Source organism: Saccopteryx bilineata, chromosome 8, assembly GCF_036850765.1.
Source record: "Saccopteryx bilineata isolate mSacBil1 chromosome 8, mSacBil1_pri_phased_curated, whole genome shotgun sequence".
NCBI classification, from domain to species: domain Eukaryota; kingdom Metazoa; phylum Chordata; class Mammalia; order Chiroptera; family Emballonuridae; genus Saccopteryx; species Saccopteryx bilineata.
In genome coordinates, this window is record NC_089497.1 from 28027163 (window position 1) to 28046014 (window position 18852).

The 18852-nt window shown below is 38.0% G+C and overlaps 1 protein-coding gene across 6 annotated transcripts in view; it reads right to left on the reverse strand.

The window, feature by feature from the left end:
• ADGRG7 (adhesion G protein-coupled receptor G7) overlaps window positions 1–18852 on the reverse strand; it is a 100683-nt gene that overhangs the window by 56437 nt on the left and 25394 nt on the right. For 5 of the 6 annotated variants that reach the window (XM_066241141.1, XM_066241144.1, XM_066241142.1 and 2 more), the window contains 5 exons: window positions 15770–15882; window positions 13045–13194; window positions 11735–11832; window positions 278–417; window positions 55–162 (listed from right to left, as the gene is read on the reverse strand). In XM_066241141.1, the coding sequence (XP_066097238.1) occupies window positions 55–162; window positions 278–417; window positions 11735–11832; window positions 13045–13194; window positions 15770–15882 (609 nt within the window). The remainder of the gene's footprint in view (window positions 1–54; window positions 163–277; window positions 418–11734; window positions 11833–13044; window positions 13195–15769; window positions 15883–18852) is intronic. The other variant, XM_066241143.1, reaches the window with a different exon arrangement.

Genomic DNA, 18852 nt, shown 5'->3' on the forward strand with positions numbered 1-18852 from the left:
ATTAATTTTACAAGTTGAGGCATTTTAAAAAATATAACAAAGCTGGAAACCTACTATGTGTGGTATCGAGCCAGATCTGAAGTTCAGTCTGGTCACTTGGTTTAATGTCGTCCGCGTTTGTATCTACAGAGGTGGGACTAGAAACAAGAGAGCTGCTAGCTCCTATGAGAGAAAAAAAGTATATTTTAAAAGTCTACATCTTCATGAATAAAACATTATTTGTGGTCGGGAGCAGAATGCTCTCTGCTACTATAAGCACACAGAACAAAGCGCTCACCTTTCTGCACAGTGAAGCGAACGCCTGTAGACCCCATCCTCTTTTCTGAAGAGAATTTGACAGACTCTACCACTACATTAGGTGTTACTACTGACTTGTTTTCCAAAGACAAGGAATAATTCTTCATTTGGTCAACAAGCCTGGAAAGAATAAAACATAACAACATGATATTTTAATGGTTTATCATAAAATCAGAGATGTATGTTCTCTCCCACATTCCAGTATGAAGGCATGACCACAGAACTCGAGATCATAAAAACATTAACACAATCTCCCCAAAACCATGCCTTTCTTTAACAGAGTCTTCCTTTGGTATATGTACCTTTTTTTAAAAGCTCTGGTGGACTATCTCCACTGAAAGGGACCTTCTATATAATGCCAGAAAGGTGGAACCCAAGAAATACAGATTTCCCAATAGAAATAATTTTTATTACACTGCTCTTCACATAGAAGGATGGTGTTGCCACCCACCATGGATCAGGCATGAGATTCTTGTTTCTCCAGTGGCGAGAATCAATTTCACTTTTTCAACTCCTTCCTTTTACCCAAACCCTTTGGGATCTTCGGGATCCAAAGCATCTCTTGTAAGTTGTTTGTTCCTGAGGTGGCAGTTCATAGAGAACTATGTAAAAACAGAACACTGAACTCATTCCTCAGCTATTAACTAAATATCACATGTTTTCACAATGTTCTTTCTTATTTGGGATTAGTTCAAAGATAGGTAAGATGGAAGGTGGAAGGGAGAGGATGGAAACTGTCAGTTTGGTGTTTTCCAAAGAGAAGTCATAAGATCTTTCCTTTTTTGTTGTTCTTGTTCTTTCCTATAAGAAATATTTGCACTACTTCTGTACTTGACAGAACAAAATGTCTACATCTAAGATAACTGGTTCAATCTAGTTTTCCCAGAAATGAAAGAATTTCATTAACATGTGAAAAATAAAATAAAATGTAATTGTTCAAAATTCTAAGTCTTTATTATTATTATTATTATTATTATTATTTAGTGAGAAAGAGACAGACTGATAGAAAGGGAGAAAGATGAGAAGCGTAACTCATAGTTGAGGTACTTTTGTTATTCATTGATTGCTTTCTCACATGTACCTTGATGGGTGAAGAGGGGGGTGGCTCTCTGGCTGATGCTGTGACCCATTGCTCAAGCTAACAACCTTGGACTCAAGCCAGCAACTTTTGGGTTAAAGCCAGTGACCATAGGGTCATGTCTATGATCCCATGCTCAACCCTGCAATCCCGCACTCAAGCTGCTGAGCTCGCACTCAAGCCAGTGGAGCCCACACTTAAGCCAGTGACCTCAGGATTTCGAACCTGGGTCCTCAGCATCCTAGGTCAACACTCTATGCATTGTGCCACCACCTGGTCAGACAAAATTCTAAGTCTTTTTATTCACCACTAAAATATATTTTTCTGTCCCCAAGAGAGATTAAAAAAAGAGAGAATTTTTTAAATAAAGATTGCTTTATGAAAAGGATATGATAATTGTTCATATGGAAACAATCAAGTTGGCTCCTCTGTTTCAAAGGTTTTATTTTCATAAGACTGTAATTTCACCAAATTTCATTTCTGTAATTTTCACCAAATCACGCTACAAATTTCCCATTTAAAGAATAAAAATTTTACTCCAGAGCTGCTTTCAATACAACTAAATTATAATCTGCTAAGAACATAATTCATGCATTCATTTAACCAATAATACCTGTTGAATACCTGCTAAGAGGTTATATCCCAGAAAACACTGGAGATACTAAGAGGAGCTCTCCCAGGCATTTGAAGGACAAAAGGAAAGATGTACTAAATTTATGGGTATTTCAAAGAGAAGCTCTAGCCACAACTACTTCTAAGGCTATTGTTTTCTTCCATATGATTCTTTCCTCCTCTTTCCTTCTGTCTCAAGAGTACCCAATCTGGAGGCTGACCATCCACTTGATACAAAGGATTAGAAGTAGTCAAATTTTTTTTCACTTGGGAGTTTTCCATTTAGTGCAGCAGTTATATCAGGAACATTATGGTTTAGAGGGGACCAGAGAGATTATTATATCATTTGTAAGGACAAATAAAAATTAAAAATAAGATGCTAAATTTTTCCTTTAGAAAAGAAGGGAAGAAATTTTTCCTCCCTCCTTTTTCCTTGAACATTTACTTTAGAAAACTTTTTAAGTACTGTTTCCTCTTTTGGAAATGCAAATAACAAATTTTAAAGACTAGATTGGCCTGACCTGTGGTGGCACAGTGGATAAAGTGTCAACCTGGAACACTGAGGTTGCCAGTTTGAAACCATGGGCTTGCCTGGTCAAGGCACATACAGAAAGCAACTACTATGAGTTAATGCTTCTTGCTTCTCTCTCTCTCTCTCTTCTTGAAAAATCAATACATAAAATAAATTTTAAAAAATTGATTGGCATTTGCCAGCTTTGACCTGAGAATGTCTTTCTCAAGGACATGGGAGTCACCTCTTCGAAATGTAAACATCGTTCCTTTCATCTTCTTGTCTTGATTATTTTCTCCTTCTTCCACTTTGGTTGTTTTATTCTCTGCCAGTCTTACTCTTTCTTCTTCTTGAACTACACTACCCATAAGTGTTACATCTCCCATTTTCTTTCTTTTCTTCTTCCTTTCTCTCTAGGAAGGTTGCACTCCAAAATCCTTAACTCTCTCTCTCTCTTTTTGTTCTTTTTTTTCCCTTCTTTTTATTTTTCCTCTTTCTTTTTATCTTCCTCTATATTAGTTTCTTCATTTCTCCTTTACTTCTCCTCTCAATCATTCTTTTTATTTTTCCTCTTTCTTTTTATTTTTTATTTCTTCCTCTATATTAGTTTCTTCATTTCTCCTTTACTTCTCCACTCAATCATTCCTCAATCAAAAACAAATTATTTTATTTGGGACTCAAATTTTTCTTTGTGGCACTTTGGGTGTTTTTTATTTTGCTTTTAACTCATTAACAGTGCTCCCAACCCTGGCTCTCCATTTTATCTAGTTTTTGCTCCACTAAATACAATAGTAATTTTTTATTTTTTTTCCACTTTTTCCTGTTTCCCTCTTATCCCTCTCATTATATCTCTTAGTCGACCATCACTTAAAAGCAAATCATTTTATTCTTGACCGAAATTTTTTCTTTTTTTGTATTTTGTGGGTCCATACCCCCTGTTTTGCTCCTTTATCACTTCTCCCCAACTCAGGCCCTCCATTATAGGTACTCTTTGTTCTATTTAGCACAATATAATTTACAGTTGATCACAAATTTTTCCTCAAGAAGGAGGGGAGAGGAGAGGAGAGGAAAAAATAAAAAGGGAAATAATAATAATTTTTTTTTACTTTTTATTCTTTATTAAAATTCTTTATACTTTATTCTCATTAGTACTATCAACAAAACCACCTTCAGAAAAGGAAATCAAATATCATGGATACAAAAGACAGAGATGTAGCACAGATAGATGAGGAAAAGTCTATGGAGAAAAAATTTAATATATTGGAAACCTTGGAGCTAATTGACACAGAATTTAAAATAAAAATCCTAAAAATACTCAGAAATATACAAGAAAACACAGAAAGGCAATTTAGGGAGCTCAGAAAACAACTCAATGAACACAAAGAATATATTATCAAGGAAATTGAAACTATAAAAACAAATCAAACAGAGATGAAAAACTCAATTCACGAACTGCAAAATGAGGTAACAAGCTTAGCTAATATAACAGGCCAGATAGAAGGTAGAATTAGTGAAGTAGAAGACAAGCAACTTGAGGCACAACAGAGAGAAGAAGAAAGAGACTCAAAAATTTTAAAAAATGAGAAAGCCCTACAGGAATTGTCTGACTCCATCAAAAAGAATAACATAAGAATAATACATAATCTTATCAATAGATGCAGAAAAGGCATTCGATAAAATACAACACAATATTATGTTTAAGACACTCAACAAAATGGGTATAGAAGGAAAATATCTCAACATGATAAAGGCCATATATGATAAACCATCAGCTAACATCATATTAAATGGCACTAAACTAAACGCTTTCTCCCTTAAATCAGGAACAAGATAGGGTTGTCCACTCTTATTTAATGAGGTTCTAGCAGGGGTCGTCAAACTTTTTATAAAAACTGCCCACTTTTGCAATGCTGGTAGACCTGGTCCCTACCACCCACCAGTGGGCGTTTTAGCTTTCATGATGGGCTAATCGCGGCGCTGTTTGGTTGCACAGTAGGGACCAGGTTGACCAGCACTGCAAAAGTGGGCGGTTTTTATAAAAAGTTTGACGACCCCTGTAAGAGGTTCTAGCCAGAGCAATCAGACAAGACAAAGAAATAAAAGGCATCATATCGGAAAAGAAGAAGTAAAGGTATCACTTTTTGCAGATGATATGATCCTATACATCGAAAACCTCAAAGAATCTACAAAAAGACTACTAGAAACAATAAGCCAATACAGTAAGGTCACAGGATACAAAATTAATATACAAAAGTCCATAGCCTTTCTATATGCCAACAATGAAACATTAGAGAACGAACTCATAAAAATAATCCCCATCACGATTGCAACAACAAAAAAATAAAATACCTAGGAATAAGCATAACAAAGAATGTAAAGGACCTATATAATGAAAACTACAAAACATTGTTAAGGGAAATCGAAAAAGATACAATGAGTAGAAAAAATATTTCTTGTTCTTGGATAAGAAGAATAAATATAATCAAAATGGCCATATTACCCAAAGCAATATACAAATTTAATGCAATTCCCATCAAAATTCCAATGACATTTTTTAAAGAAATGGAACAAAAAATCATCAGATTTATATGGAACTATAAAAAACCCCAAATAGCCAAAGCAATCCTAAAGAAAAAGAATGAAGCTGGGGGCATTACCATACCTGACTTCAAAATATATTATAGGGCCACGACAATCAAAACAGCATGGTTTTGGCAGAAAAATACAAACTCAGACCAATGGAACAGAATAGAAGAATAGAAAGTCCAGAAATAAAACCACATATATACGGTCAAATAATTTTTGATAAAGGGGACAACAACACAATGAAGAAAAGAAAGCCTCTTCAACAAATGGTGCTGGGAGAACTGGAAAGCTACATGCAAAAGAATGAAACTGGACTACAGTTTGTCCCCTTGTACTAAAATTAATTCAAAATGGATCAAAGACCTAAATATAAGACCTGAAACAATAAAGTATATAGAAGAAAACATAGGTTCTAAACTCATGGACATTGGTTTTAAAGAGCATTTTATTAATTTGATTCCAAAGGCAAGGGAAGTGAAGGCAAAAATAAATGAATGGGACTACCTCAGACTAAAAAGTTTTGCTCAGCAAGAGAAACTGACAACAAAATAAATAGACAGCCAAGTAAATGGGAAATAATATTTTCAAACAACAGCTCAGATAAGGGCCTAATATCCAAAATATACAAAGAACTCATAAAACTCAACAACAAACAAACAATCAATCCAATAAAAAAATGGGAAGAGGACATGAACAGACACTTCTCCCAGGAAGAAATACAAATGGCCAACAGATATATGAAAAGATGCTCATCTTCATTAGTTATTAGAGAAATACAAATCAAAACTGCAATGAGATACCACCTCACACCTGTTAGATTAGCTATTATTAACAAGACAGGTAATAGCAAATGTTGGAGAGGCTGTGGAGGAAAAGAAACCCTCATTCATTCACTGTTGGTGGGAATGTAAAGTAGTACTACCATTATGAAAGAAAGTATGGTGGTTCCTCAAAAACTGAAAATAGAACTACCTTATGACCCAGCAATCCCTCTACTGGGTATATACCCCAAAAACTCAGAAACATTGATACGTAAAGACACATGCAGCCCCATGTTCATTGCAGCATTGTTCACAGTGGCCAAGACATGGAAACAACCAAAAAGCCCTTCAATAGATGACTGAATAAAGAAGATGTGGCACATATACACTATGGAATACTACTCAGCCATAAGAAATGATGACATCGGATTATTTACAACAAAATGGTGGGATCTTGATAACATTATAAGAAGTGAAATAAGTAAATCAGAAAAAACAAAGAACTGCATTATTCCATATATAGGTGGGACATAAAAATGAGACTAAGAGACATGGACAAGAGTGTGGTGGTTACGGGGGCGGTGGGGGAAAGGGAAGGAGAGGGGGAGGGGGAGGGGCACAAAGAAAACTAGATAGAAGGTGATGGAGGACAATCTGACTTTGGGTGATGGGTATGCAATATAATTGATTGACAAGATAACCTGGACATATTTTCTTTGAACATATGTACCCTGATTTATTGATGTCACCCTATTAAAATTAATAAAAATTAAAAAAAAAAGAAATGTAAACATCAAGGAAGGTTGCCCCTTATCTCCCAGTTTCTGTGGGAGAGTGGGAGCCTAACTTCAGTGACTGGAAGTCTTGTCGCAAATTGCAAAACTACCTACTGTAGTAAAGATAAGAGAAGTTGATTTTTCCTCTGGATAAAATCAATTCGCTGCCCTGGCCGGTTGGCTCAGCGGTAGAGCGTCGGCCTAGCGTGCGGAGGGCCCGGGTTCGATTCCCGGCCAGGGCACACAGGAGAAGCGCCCATTTGCTTCTCCACCCCTCCGCCGCGCTTTCCTCTCTGTCTCTCTCTTCCCCTCCCGCAGCCAAGGCTCCATTGGAGCAAAGATGGCCCGGGCGCTGGGGATGGCTCTGTGGCCTCTGCCTCAGGCGCTAGAGTGGCTCTGGTCGCAACATGGCGACGCCCAGGATGGGCAGAGCATCGCCCCCTGGTGGGCAGAGCGTCGCCCCTGGTGGGCGTGCCGGGTGGATCCCGGTCGGGCGCATGCGGGAGTCTGTCTGACTGTCTCTCCCTGTTTCCAGCTTCAGAAAAATGAAAAAAAAAAAAAAAAATCAATTCGCTAACACAGATAGTCACTTCGCTTATCAGGTGACCTTGTATACTATATGTATAACAAATAGTACTGTTAAGTTATCTTAATTGAGGACTAGTCACTGTTTATAAGAAAACATGTATGTAATGGGTTGTATCTGTTTGTCTATATGAAGAGGTAAGAGTCTTTTCTGTCTTTGAAATCTCTCAGGGCTTTTCCTGTGATGAGCATCACAATCTTGTTTAATGCTTACTCAATAATAAAAGTATTTTCTTTTTCTACTACCTTTATTGTGAGCATTTCTGGGTCAAAACAAGATTTTTTTTTTCAATTTCTATTTCCCCAACATCATGAACAGGGTAAAATTATTAGAAAGCATAAACTAGAAGTAAAGATAAGAAGTAAAGATGTTTATTGAGTCATGTTAACTATAAAGAGAACTGCTAACTTTTTTAAAAAAGACTTATATGGCCTGACCAGGCAGTGGTGCAGTGGATAGAGCATTGGACTGGGATGCGGAGTACCCAGGTTCGAAGGTTCAAGACCCAGAGGTCACCAGCTTGAGCGCAGGCTCATCTGGTTTGAGCAAAAAGCTCACCAGCTTGGACCCACGGTTGCTGGCTCGAGCAAGGGGTTACTCAGTCTGCTGAAGGCCCATGGACAAGGCACATATGAGGAAGCAATCAAACCCTGGCCGGTTGGCTCAGCGGTAGAGCATCAGCCTAGCGTGCGGAGGACCTGGGTTCGATTCCCGGCCAGGACACACAGGAGAAGCGCCCATTTGCTTCTCCTCCCCTCCGCCGCGCTTTCCTCTCTGTCTCTCTCTTTCCCTCCCGCAGCCAAGGCTCCATTGGAGCAAAGATGGCCCGGGCGCTGGGGATGGCTCTGTGGCCTCTGCCTCAGGCGCTAGAGTGGCTCTGGTGGCAACATGGCGACGCCCAGGATGGGCAGAGCATCGCCCCCTGGTGGGCAGAGCATCGCCCCATGGTGGGCGTGCCGGGTGGATCCCGGTCGGGCGCATGCGGGAGTCTGTTTGACTGTCTCTCCCTGTTTCTAGATTCAGAAAAATGAAAAAATAATAAATAAATAAATAAAAAAGGAAGCAATCAATGAACAACTAAGGTGTCACAGTGAAAAACTGATGATTGATGCTTCTCATCTCTCTCCGTTCCTGTCTGTCTGTCCCTATCTATCCCTCTCTCTGATTCTCTCTTTGTTCCTGAAAAAAAAAAAGACTTATATGAATGCCAGGTACGATGTTAGTGTTTTGCATACATCATTTCATTTGAGCCTCACAACAACCCTACTGAAGTAAGATCCAAAATTACTCCCATATCACATTGAAGAATCTGAGGCTCTTCAAAGAGATATGAAGTAATTTAACCAAAATCAATATATAACAATGCTAAGATATGAACCTAAAACTGTCTGATTCCAAAGTTTATGGCAACAACCATTATTTCATCCAGGAGGGAAGACCTACAAACTCCTCCACTGAGACCTTCAAAGCTGCCTTAGATGCTTCGCCATCCCCCTGCTCCACAGCCCATAGGGCATAGCTGCATTATAATTCTGCTCTTAGGATCCCATGAGATTCCATGCGTCTTTTTACAATAAGTCTCTATTTGGCTGAGATCATTTAAATGAGTATCTTGTAGGCAAAGAAGGCTGGCTAGAACAGAAATGTGAAATGTAAATGTTCAAGGTCATCAGCATGAGGGAAACTGTTTTGCATTCCCAAAGCTAAGTAAACAAGAACAGTTTTGAGTCTTACTGTGACAGAAAAGTTTCAAGGTTATAGATCAGCAAATGTTCAAATTGGAAAAATGTGGTCTTAGAGTCACTGACTGTAATAGGAAGCTTTTACCAGCAGGTACCCTGCCAATGACTCCAGAGCTCCACCCACTTCAACATTTGCCTCCTCTCAATTAGGAATAAAGAATGGAGAATGGATGCCAGAGAAATTGACTAAGACAACAACTGGAATGGCTGAAGCTGAAATGGCTTCTTTCTTCCCTGTCCCTCTCCTCTTTTTCACTTTCAATCATCCTCACTTCTCCCACTAAGTGTCAAAGGTGAGTTCAGTAGCTGAAGGACACAGAGAAGAAACTGTGAATGAAAGAAGGAAGAAATCAAAGTGAGATGGAAGACTAAGGAAGGCTTGGTGCCAGTGAGGAGACTCAAGGGATAGAGTTTGAAAAGGGAAAGTTGCTCTTTTATTAGCAATTAGTTTCCTTTACTAGGGAGAAAGGAGAGTGAGAGATGACTTGTGTTGGGACGGGAGGCTGAGGCGAAATGAAGGAATCTAATCCCCAGGGCTTATGGAAAAGATCACAAGGGAGAGGGGAGAGGGTGAACTGATAGACCCTGGTTACAAAGGTAAGTAAACTAGAAATTTAGAGTGGGGGGAAGGAGGGATTGACTGAGTGTGGTTATAATATTTGATATTTCAGTGTGTTCTATATTTAAATTTTTCATTTATCCAGTGAACATCTCCTTTGAATCCATTTAGATGTTACACATAAATCACATAAAATTGTTGTGTGTTTTTTTTCTCCATGTCTTAAGACAGTAAAATTTATAACTGTTTACTGTTAGGACAGCTTTCTCATTTGCATCATGATCTGTGTGTTTTTCAGCGGAATCCTACTTCTTTTTCCTCAGCTTTCTCACCAAACACATCCACTCCTCTCCTCCCCCTCTAGCAAGGCTGCAAACACAGAGGCTCTGGCTCTGAAGGGATCCCACCCTGGCTCTGAGTCTCCCTGTTCACTGAGTACAGACTCTGGACCACATGGCCACTTTCTTCTCTAACTTGAAGAAAAATGGGAGTGTCCATACTCCCCGGTGAGGAGGGCCCAGACTCCTGGGGAAGTTTGAAGTCATAAAACTTACCAGTTAAATTGCTTGCACAACCTCTACAACCCTCTCTCAGAATTACCATATTTTTCGCTCCATAAAATGCAGTTTTTTTCCCCCCAAAAGTGGAGGGGAAAATGCCCGTGCAGTCTTATGGAGCGAAAAATACGGTATTTTATTAAATATTTTAACACAACATTTGATTCAGAATAGTTTTTTTTCTTACTTTCCTCCATAAAACCCTAGGTGTGTCTTATGGTCAGGTGCATCTTACAGATCAAATAATACGGTTATATCTTTTGAATGTTCCATTTCATGATTTTGTGCTTTTTCTACTTTAAAGGTTCAACACTAGACACTGGTTATGACAATTAGAAAACTGAGAATTACTTGTAGGAATTTCTCTTAAGAAAATAAGGGGTCAAACAAACAAAGATTATGTACAAGAATGTTGATTACTCAAAATATTAAGACTTAAATCAATCTAAATGTCCAGTGACAGAAAATTATTAAAATAAAAATTCACTCATTTTATGCAGTAATCTAAAATTTGTGATGTAGATGTATAGGCATTTATATAAAAAATGTTTATAAGGTATTATTAACTGACAAAACTAGTTATAAATCTATAGATTATGTAACACAATATACATGCACAAAAGAATTTCCAAGAATATATATTAACAGGTTAATAAAAGTAGAATGTTTTTTAAATTTTTTCTCATCTATAAATTTTTTTATTTTCTATAATAAGCATGCATATTTACTTAAATTTTAAAAGACTTAAGAAAACTCCATATAAATTTTTTAAAAAAACAACAATGAATCTTAATGGGAAGGCTCCCTGAAGCCTGTATTGGTATAAATATACAACCAAAAGAAATCTAGATATAGGAATCAAGAAGAGAGAAAACAGATAGTTGGATCTTTTTTTATTGTTGTTATTGTTGTTCAATGTACCCTTGGTAAAGCTTAATTAAAATATACCAAGATAGCCTGACCACCAGGCGCAGTGGATAAAGCATCAGAGTGGGACATGGAGGACCCATGTTTGAGGCTCTGAGGTCACCAACTTGAGCATGGACTCATCTGGTTTAAGCAAGGCTCACCAGCTTGAGCCCAAGGTCACTGGCTTGAGCAAGGGGTCACTTGGTCTGCTGTAGCCCCTCCCCCCCCTCAAAGCACATATGAAAAAGCAATCAATGAACAACTAAGGTGCCACAACAAAGAATTGATGCTTCTCATCTCCCTCCCTTCCTGTCTGTCCCTATATGTCCCTCTCTCTGTCTCTATCTGTGTCACCAAAAAAGATAATAAAAATAAAAAATGAATACACCAGGATCCTGGGGAGAGCTGAGTTGTGGGTAGGAGGCCGCCAATGTGTCTTGCAAAGTTATGCTTTCATTTGCAACTCTGTAAATTGAGAAAGCAAGTTGAAGAGCTCCTGTTGTGCGTGCCTGTTTCTCTTCAGACATTAAGGCTAGGAAAACAAGTTTGGATATAAATCAATTCAGTTACTCTCAATTCATGGAGTTGACATACACTACTCCATCTAGTCACTGAAGATAAGATAGAAAGCCAAAGTTTTAATCTGCATTCCAATTAGCCAGTTATTATATCCATGAGAAAAGTAAAGACATCTCTATTAATACTTTAACCTAGAAAACAGTACATTGTCAGGTTTTCTCCAAACTGGAACTGTGCTTACGTTGTAAAAGTCGCATCAGCAGCAGCAGCAGCTATTCGGAAACTCTCTTCACTGGCCTCTAGAAGTTGACTCACTGTTGTTACAGCAACTTCTTTTGCCTGCGAGGAAGAAAACACCAGTCATCATAAAGGACATATATCATATATCATGACTATCATCATGAATTATTATGGTATCAAGTGAAACTAAAGGCTTGGTTTTTTATCTACATAGATAGCAGAGTGAATAAGGATAAGACACAGTGAAAATATAAATTGAGGCAGTCAACTAGGAGACTTAAGTCTCTGAATTTGACCTAATAGCAAGGTCTTTCAAAGAACTACCACCTCATCCCCAAGAACACTAAAACAGATGCTTGGATACAAAAGCAGAATATCAGAACATCACAACTCACAATACTTAATATAACTTATTAGTTACACTAAGATTTAGTAACATTATTTCTAGTTTTCTTACAATTAAAAAATCAAGAGTACAATGGAAAGGATATCCTGGCATTTGGTTACTGTTTAACTGCCCTCTTTTCGGTTACTAATACCTTCTGCCTTTATATAATCCTTCCATAAATTCTACATTTGGTGATCATTTTTTGTCACTTTCAATTCTGTTTTTATTAACTTTTGAAATGCCCAGGAGGACTTTTGATTTTAATCCCACTTAATTTCCAAAGGAGCTAGGATAACATAAAATATTTTTTGAAATACAATGCTTAAAGGTAATAGAAGAAAGAAGTAGACATTGTCAGGCCACGCTGACATTCAGCTGGGTCAGTCCATATTGGTGGTTCATAGCCCTGATGACCAGGACCCAACCTGTGCCAACTGGTAAATGTTGACTATAGTTCTTATTTTCAAGTACAAGAGTTCAGCACTTTAAAATATCAGATATGTAAACTAGGCTTAAGTTTTTTTAGAAAGCCAAAACTAAAATGCAAATATGTTGAGCAGGAAGAGGTCACAGTTTAAAACATCATGTTCCAAAGTGGGTTCCTTGGAACACCAGTTACTGGGAATTGTATAGAGATGCAGAGGTCAAACGCAGTTGGTGGACATATTAATAAGATGAAATAGATTTGTTTGCTTTATCCAGATTTAACATGATAATGATCATGTGACATTCTAAAAGAGAGTATTTGGACAATGGGGGCTTTTTAAAATTTCTTTGAGCATCTCACAGAAAGAATGCTCTGCAAAATTGTTTTAAGCAACCTCAACCATGGCCACATCCATAACCTGGAATAAGGACTAAAGTTTGGGATGACTTTCTTTCTTTCTTCCCCTCCCTTTAAAAAAGAATCTTGTAAATTTTACCTGAAGTGTAGCATTTCTGGATGTGTTGAAGATCTGTCCAACCACTCTGGTAGCAGCAGTGATGTTATTAGGAGTTAATTTATTGGTATCAGATGTTAAAACCTGGGCGTCTCTGGAAATACTGTCAGACTTGTTAGAGATATCGTCTATCTATTAAAAAAAAAAACTAACTTAATACATCAACATTTAAACACCTATCAGGCAACTACGGATGAATAGGCTTGAGTTTAGTTGGGCCTCAATCTCTGGAGCGTCACATCCACCAGTTTTTCATATTTGTGTCTTTCCTTATATAAGTTATGTAACAATTTCAAACTTATATAACACTTCTATGCTGTTGCATCTAATAATTTTTAAATGGATTTTTATGTTATATATGTTTTTTCATTTCATTTTCCAAGTTAATCATTTTTATTGTGTTTTACAAGAGTATTGATCTGCCATGGGCTGGAGATTTTAAAAACTAGCTTTTCAGCACAGTTTGGACAGCACTGACCTAGACAACCACCTCAGCTACCAACTGGCTTCCAGGCTCTGTTGTGCACCTACAGCAGGGGTCCCCAAACTACGGCCTGCGGGCCACATGCGGCCCCCTGAGGCCATTTATCCGGCCCCCGCTGCACTTCCGGAAGGGGCACCTCTTTCATTGGTGGTCAGTGAGAGAGCACAGGATGCATCCTGTGTGCTGTATGTGGTGGCGACACAAAGCGCAGCAATGCGGGATGCACGTGTCAGGGCTCCGGAAGCACGTCATATCACTTGTTATGGCTAGCATTGACAAATATGGAACCAGACACTGACCATCTCATTAGCCAAAAGCAGGCCCATAGTTCCCATTGAAATACTGGTCAGTTTGTTGATTTAAATTTACCTGTTCTTTATTTTAAATATTGTATTTGTTCCTGTTTTGTTTTTTTTACTTTAAAATAAGATATGTGCAGTGTGCATAGGGATTTGTTCATAGTTTTTTTATAGTCCGGCCCTCCAAAGGTCTGAGGGACAGTGAACTGGCCCCCTGTGTAAAAAGTTTGGGGACCCCTGACCTAGAGTATATTAATTCCTATTGTCATTAGTGGAGCTGGAGGTCAACGTGTGTCTGTCTGTCTGTCTGCCTGTGCATATGTGTATTCATTTTCCACTAGATGGCAGCAATATTGCAAAAATCAAAGCAAGGTTATAGGCTAGTCAAGCTAGGGAAAGAGTTGGGAGCAATATCCAGTCAGAAGACAGACACAGCTCTCAATAGCCAGGTCCCCGCTCCATGATAAGCGCTTTGCTAAATGTTTTACAGGTGTTTTCACATTTAATATGCAAAACAAGATTATGAGTTGAGCATTCTCATTCCTATTTAAAGCCTTGGAGAACATATAAAGCAAACGCAAAGGTCACTTAGCTTGGAAGTGGAGAGCTAATAATCAAATACGGGCTTGTCAGATTCCAGAACCTCATGTCTTTCCCACAGTCTGTGTGGTTGGCACAACCTACGTGGTTGGCAGCCACCTCCACACCCACTACCATCCCCACCCCTGCCCATCTACAATTAGATAGCTGGTATGATACAGCGTGTACTTTAAAGTCAAAAGCAACCCCATCGCTTTTTGGCTGTGATTCACTGGGCAAAATACTGCACCTCTCAGAGCCAGTTTTCCTGTCTATAAAATGAGCACATCCATACTTATCCATAGAGGTGTTACAGGAATCAAACATGATAAAGTAGTATAAAATGTTCAGCACAGCATATAACATGAGTTAGTGCTCAATAATTAGTGTTATTAGCTATGATTGTCTATAATATGGGAATAACATCTAACTCACAGAGATTCAATAAAAACTAAATAATATATAATACACCGGGCACCTAGGAGAATCTCATAAAGATAAGTTTCCTCTTTCACCCCTTGTTTGGCCCCAGGTGTTAGCTATTCTATGTATTTACATTTGGGTATATCCTTAGTCAAAATAATTTGATCTGCCTAAAAACTTTTCTACTCAAATATACTTTCTATTTCACCTGCTCACAGATACAGCCCTGAGACTACCATCAGGATCTGGAGTTTCCTACTTCAAAAGGTCTTTGGTAATAGTATTTTTTTTTTCTTCTGATGTAGACCATTAAAATACCTTCCTTTTGTTCTCAAATGTCAAGGATCTGTTTTTGGTCAGAACTTCACTGGTTTAAAAAGATAAGGCTGTTTAAAATGTGCTATATAGTCTGACCAGGTGGTGGCGCAGTAGATAGAGCATTAGGCTGGGACGAAGAGGACCCAAGTTTGAAACCCCAGGTTGCTGGCTTGAGCGTGGGCTCATCTGGTTTGAGAAAGGCTCACCAGCTTGAGCCCAAGGTCGCTGGCTAGAGCAAGGGGTCACTTGCTCTGCTGTAGTACCCCAATCAAGGCACATATGAGAAAGCAATCAATGAACAACTAAGGTGCTGCAACAAAGAATTGATGCTTCTCATCTCTCTCCCTTCCTGTCTGTCTGTCCCTATCTGTCCTTCTCTCTGTCTCTGTCACACACATGCAAAAATGTGCTAAAGATGATTATTTGCTAATATTTGCCTGAGCAACATGTTCAATTATCCTTTTTCAGAAACAGATGTCAACTTAAAATAAAAAGCTTTTAGTTAATAGTTTTTACTATTTCTAATTTGAGTGTTTTAAAAAGCATTAATTTGACCATCAGGCTTTTTCCAGTAGCCTATTATCACATAGGCCACCAGGCATACCTGCATTTCCAGGGTTCCCAGATTTACACTGCAATTTCCTATCACCACTTCTTGTAATTTTATTTCTCCCTTGTCAGTAAAGTTGCACAGCCGGGTGGCTTTCGGATTGCCCGCTTTAATAAACAGAAACAAGAAAAAGACAGTGTTTGCAAAGATGGCCACAGCAACTGCATGCTCCTATACACACACCCCTTCACAATATGACTTTGCTGGTCTTCTCATCACGAGGTGGTCAGTTCCTCTATTTGCTGAATCTAGGCTGGCCTTATAGCTTTCTTTGACCAATAAAATGTGCTAAATATGATATTGTATAAGTTCCAGAACTTAGGCCTCAAGAAGCCTTGAAGTTCTGGCCTTTGTCCTCTTGGAATGATGTCCTGAGACTGTCATATAAGGAAGCAAGTCTAATCTACTAGGGCAGTGGTTCTCAACCTTTCTAATGCTGTGACCCCACAATACAGTTCCTCATGTTGTGATGACCCCAAGCCAAAAAATAATTTTGGTGGCTACTTCATAACTGTAATTTTGCTACAGTTATGATTCGGAATGTAAATATCTGATATGCATTATGTATTTTCCGATGGCTTTAGGTGACCCCTGTGTTTTGGTCGTTTGACCCCCGCCGGAGTCGCGACCCACAGGTTGAGAACCGCTGTACTAGGGGATGAGAGGCCACATAGAGGAGAACTGAGGCCCCCCAGCCAACAGTCAGCACCAATGCTCCCATGTGAATGAGGTCATCTTAGACCTTCTACTGCCAAGTCCATCTACAGTCAACCCACAAACTCGAAAAAGCTGAATCATTATTGTTTTAAGCTACTGAGTTTGGGGTGGTTTGTTACACAGCGGTAGAAAAATAAATCAGTTACCACAAGTATATTCTAGGCAGATACTGCTTGTCTTGATTTTTAAACCTGGTATTCAAAAGAACAGTTGACTGTCTCCTTCCTTTGAAGTCTTCAAGGAAGAGTTGCCTTCCAGCAGGGAGGGACAGGGCTTTAAATTGAATGTGCTGAGGAAATATGAGGCTAAGAGAGCAGAAACAGTATGGAAACTCCTACTAGATATTGAATTATAAGTTGATCCTTCTTTTTCCAAACCGAGATACCGCCTGAAAGGTAAAGAGCTCTATTGTATCGAAGCACCTATTTGATATTTAGTTAGCTCTCAATAAATACTTGTTGAATCATTGGATTTATTTTCTAGGATTATCACCTGATCATCCTGACCCTCATGTCCTTTTATGGCTAATACTTAAGAGGCTGTTACTAGATAAAATCACCTTCAGCTGTCATTACAAGGATAGCTGATCAGTAGGTCAAACTTTCCTCAGGACCAGCTCTGGACACGGCTTCTTGGGGAACAACCAGAAATACTGAAATTAGAAATAGCTTCTAGAATACTTAAAGTAGAGGTTTAGAATACTTCAAGTAGAAGGTTGAGGTCACTGTTATGTGATGTTTCCACCTCTACACTATGACATAATAAAAATTTCAAACACATATGTAGAATTTTATTTTTTAAGCGGCCTTATTTCAAATGCAGCTTTTCCTCTATATCTACCTACTGAAAATCATTAAAAAGTATTTTGCTCATTTGCTATATAAACTTGAATAGTTATAAGTAATTCTTAATATAAAGCTAAATGCAAATTTGCCACTAGAATCTATATTTTTAAAATTATCTTATAGGCTCAATCTGAAATTCAAAAGCACGTATAATAAACATTTTCATAATAGTTGCTCAGAAAAGAATATAAATAAGCAATTGAAAGATATTGATTGTCTTGTCACAAAAATGTAATATGTATTAAGCAAGTGTTTTAACCCTTGGTGGATATATTACTGACATTTTTACTCTTCCTGATTACTGGCACACAGTTATGCCTTTTTGTACCTATAGCTGTCTTATAAATTATTGTAAAATACTTAAAACTACAAAACATATAAAAATGAAGATAATAGGTATGCATAAACATACCATATAATATAAAAAGTATCAATACAGCTGAGCACCCTCTTAGCTTTTGCTGAAGAGGCTGGTAGTACCCATGAGAAGAGTGGTATCATGAATACTTGAGTAAGAATGAAATACATGTGGGCAGAGGCAATATGGATTCTGCAATGGAATACCAATCTACATAATCTAAGAGATAATGTATTTCCTTCTACACAGGAAAGAGCAGTACATGGAATTTATTTAGTGCTTCAAAGAGCCCTTGGTGTAAACAAAAATAAACATCTAAAAAAATGTAAAATTCTTCTTAGGGTCATTCTTGATAAAAGTTCTAGCAAACATTTTTACAAATGAGCTAGAATTGGCTGTGTAATTGAGCTATCCAATTTTGAAGAAAATGGATAATAACCTGTAGGAAGATGAGAAGTATGAGGATTGATCGGATGAAAGTCCATGCAAACAAAAAACAGGTAAAACATTTAGGGAAAATAATTGGCTCAATGGGCTCTAAGCTTTCAGGAAAGGGGTCTATGAATTTCTAAGAGCTACTCTCAGAAGACATTACCCAATGTGCCATTAAAATCAAATAAGCCATCAAAATTCTAAATACCATTAAGGAAAGTGTTAAAAATAGAAAATATTATGTATGCCTTTCTTTATGGAATACCTCTCTGCAAGCAAGGTCATCATGCTTCAAGAAAGGTATGATGAAACTAGACAATGTTGCAAGATGAATAACTAAAATGCCCAAGGATGCCTGATCTGTGGTGGCGCAGTGGATATAGCATCAACCTGGAATGCTGAGGTCGCTGGTTCAAATCCACTGGCTTGCCCAGTCAAGGCACATACGAGAAGCAGCTACTACGAGCTGATGCTTCCTGCTCCTTTCTCTTCTCTCTCTCTCTCTCTCTCTCTCTCATCAATAAATAAAATCTTAACAATAAATAGATAAATAAAATAACCAAGGAAATGAAATACTCCCAACTATGAATAGATTTAGCTGTGCATCTCTACTTAGGTAAAATCTGAAAAGAGATATGGCCTAAATCAATAATGTAGCTAATTTTTTTATTGATACAAATTATATAACTTAAAGAGCCAATGTTATGGGGGAGGTAGAGAGGGTA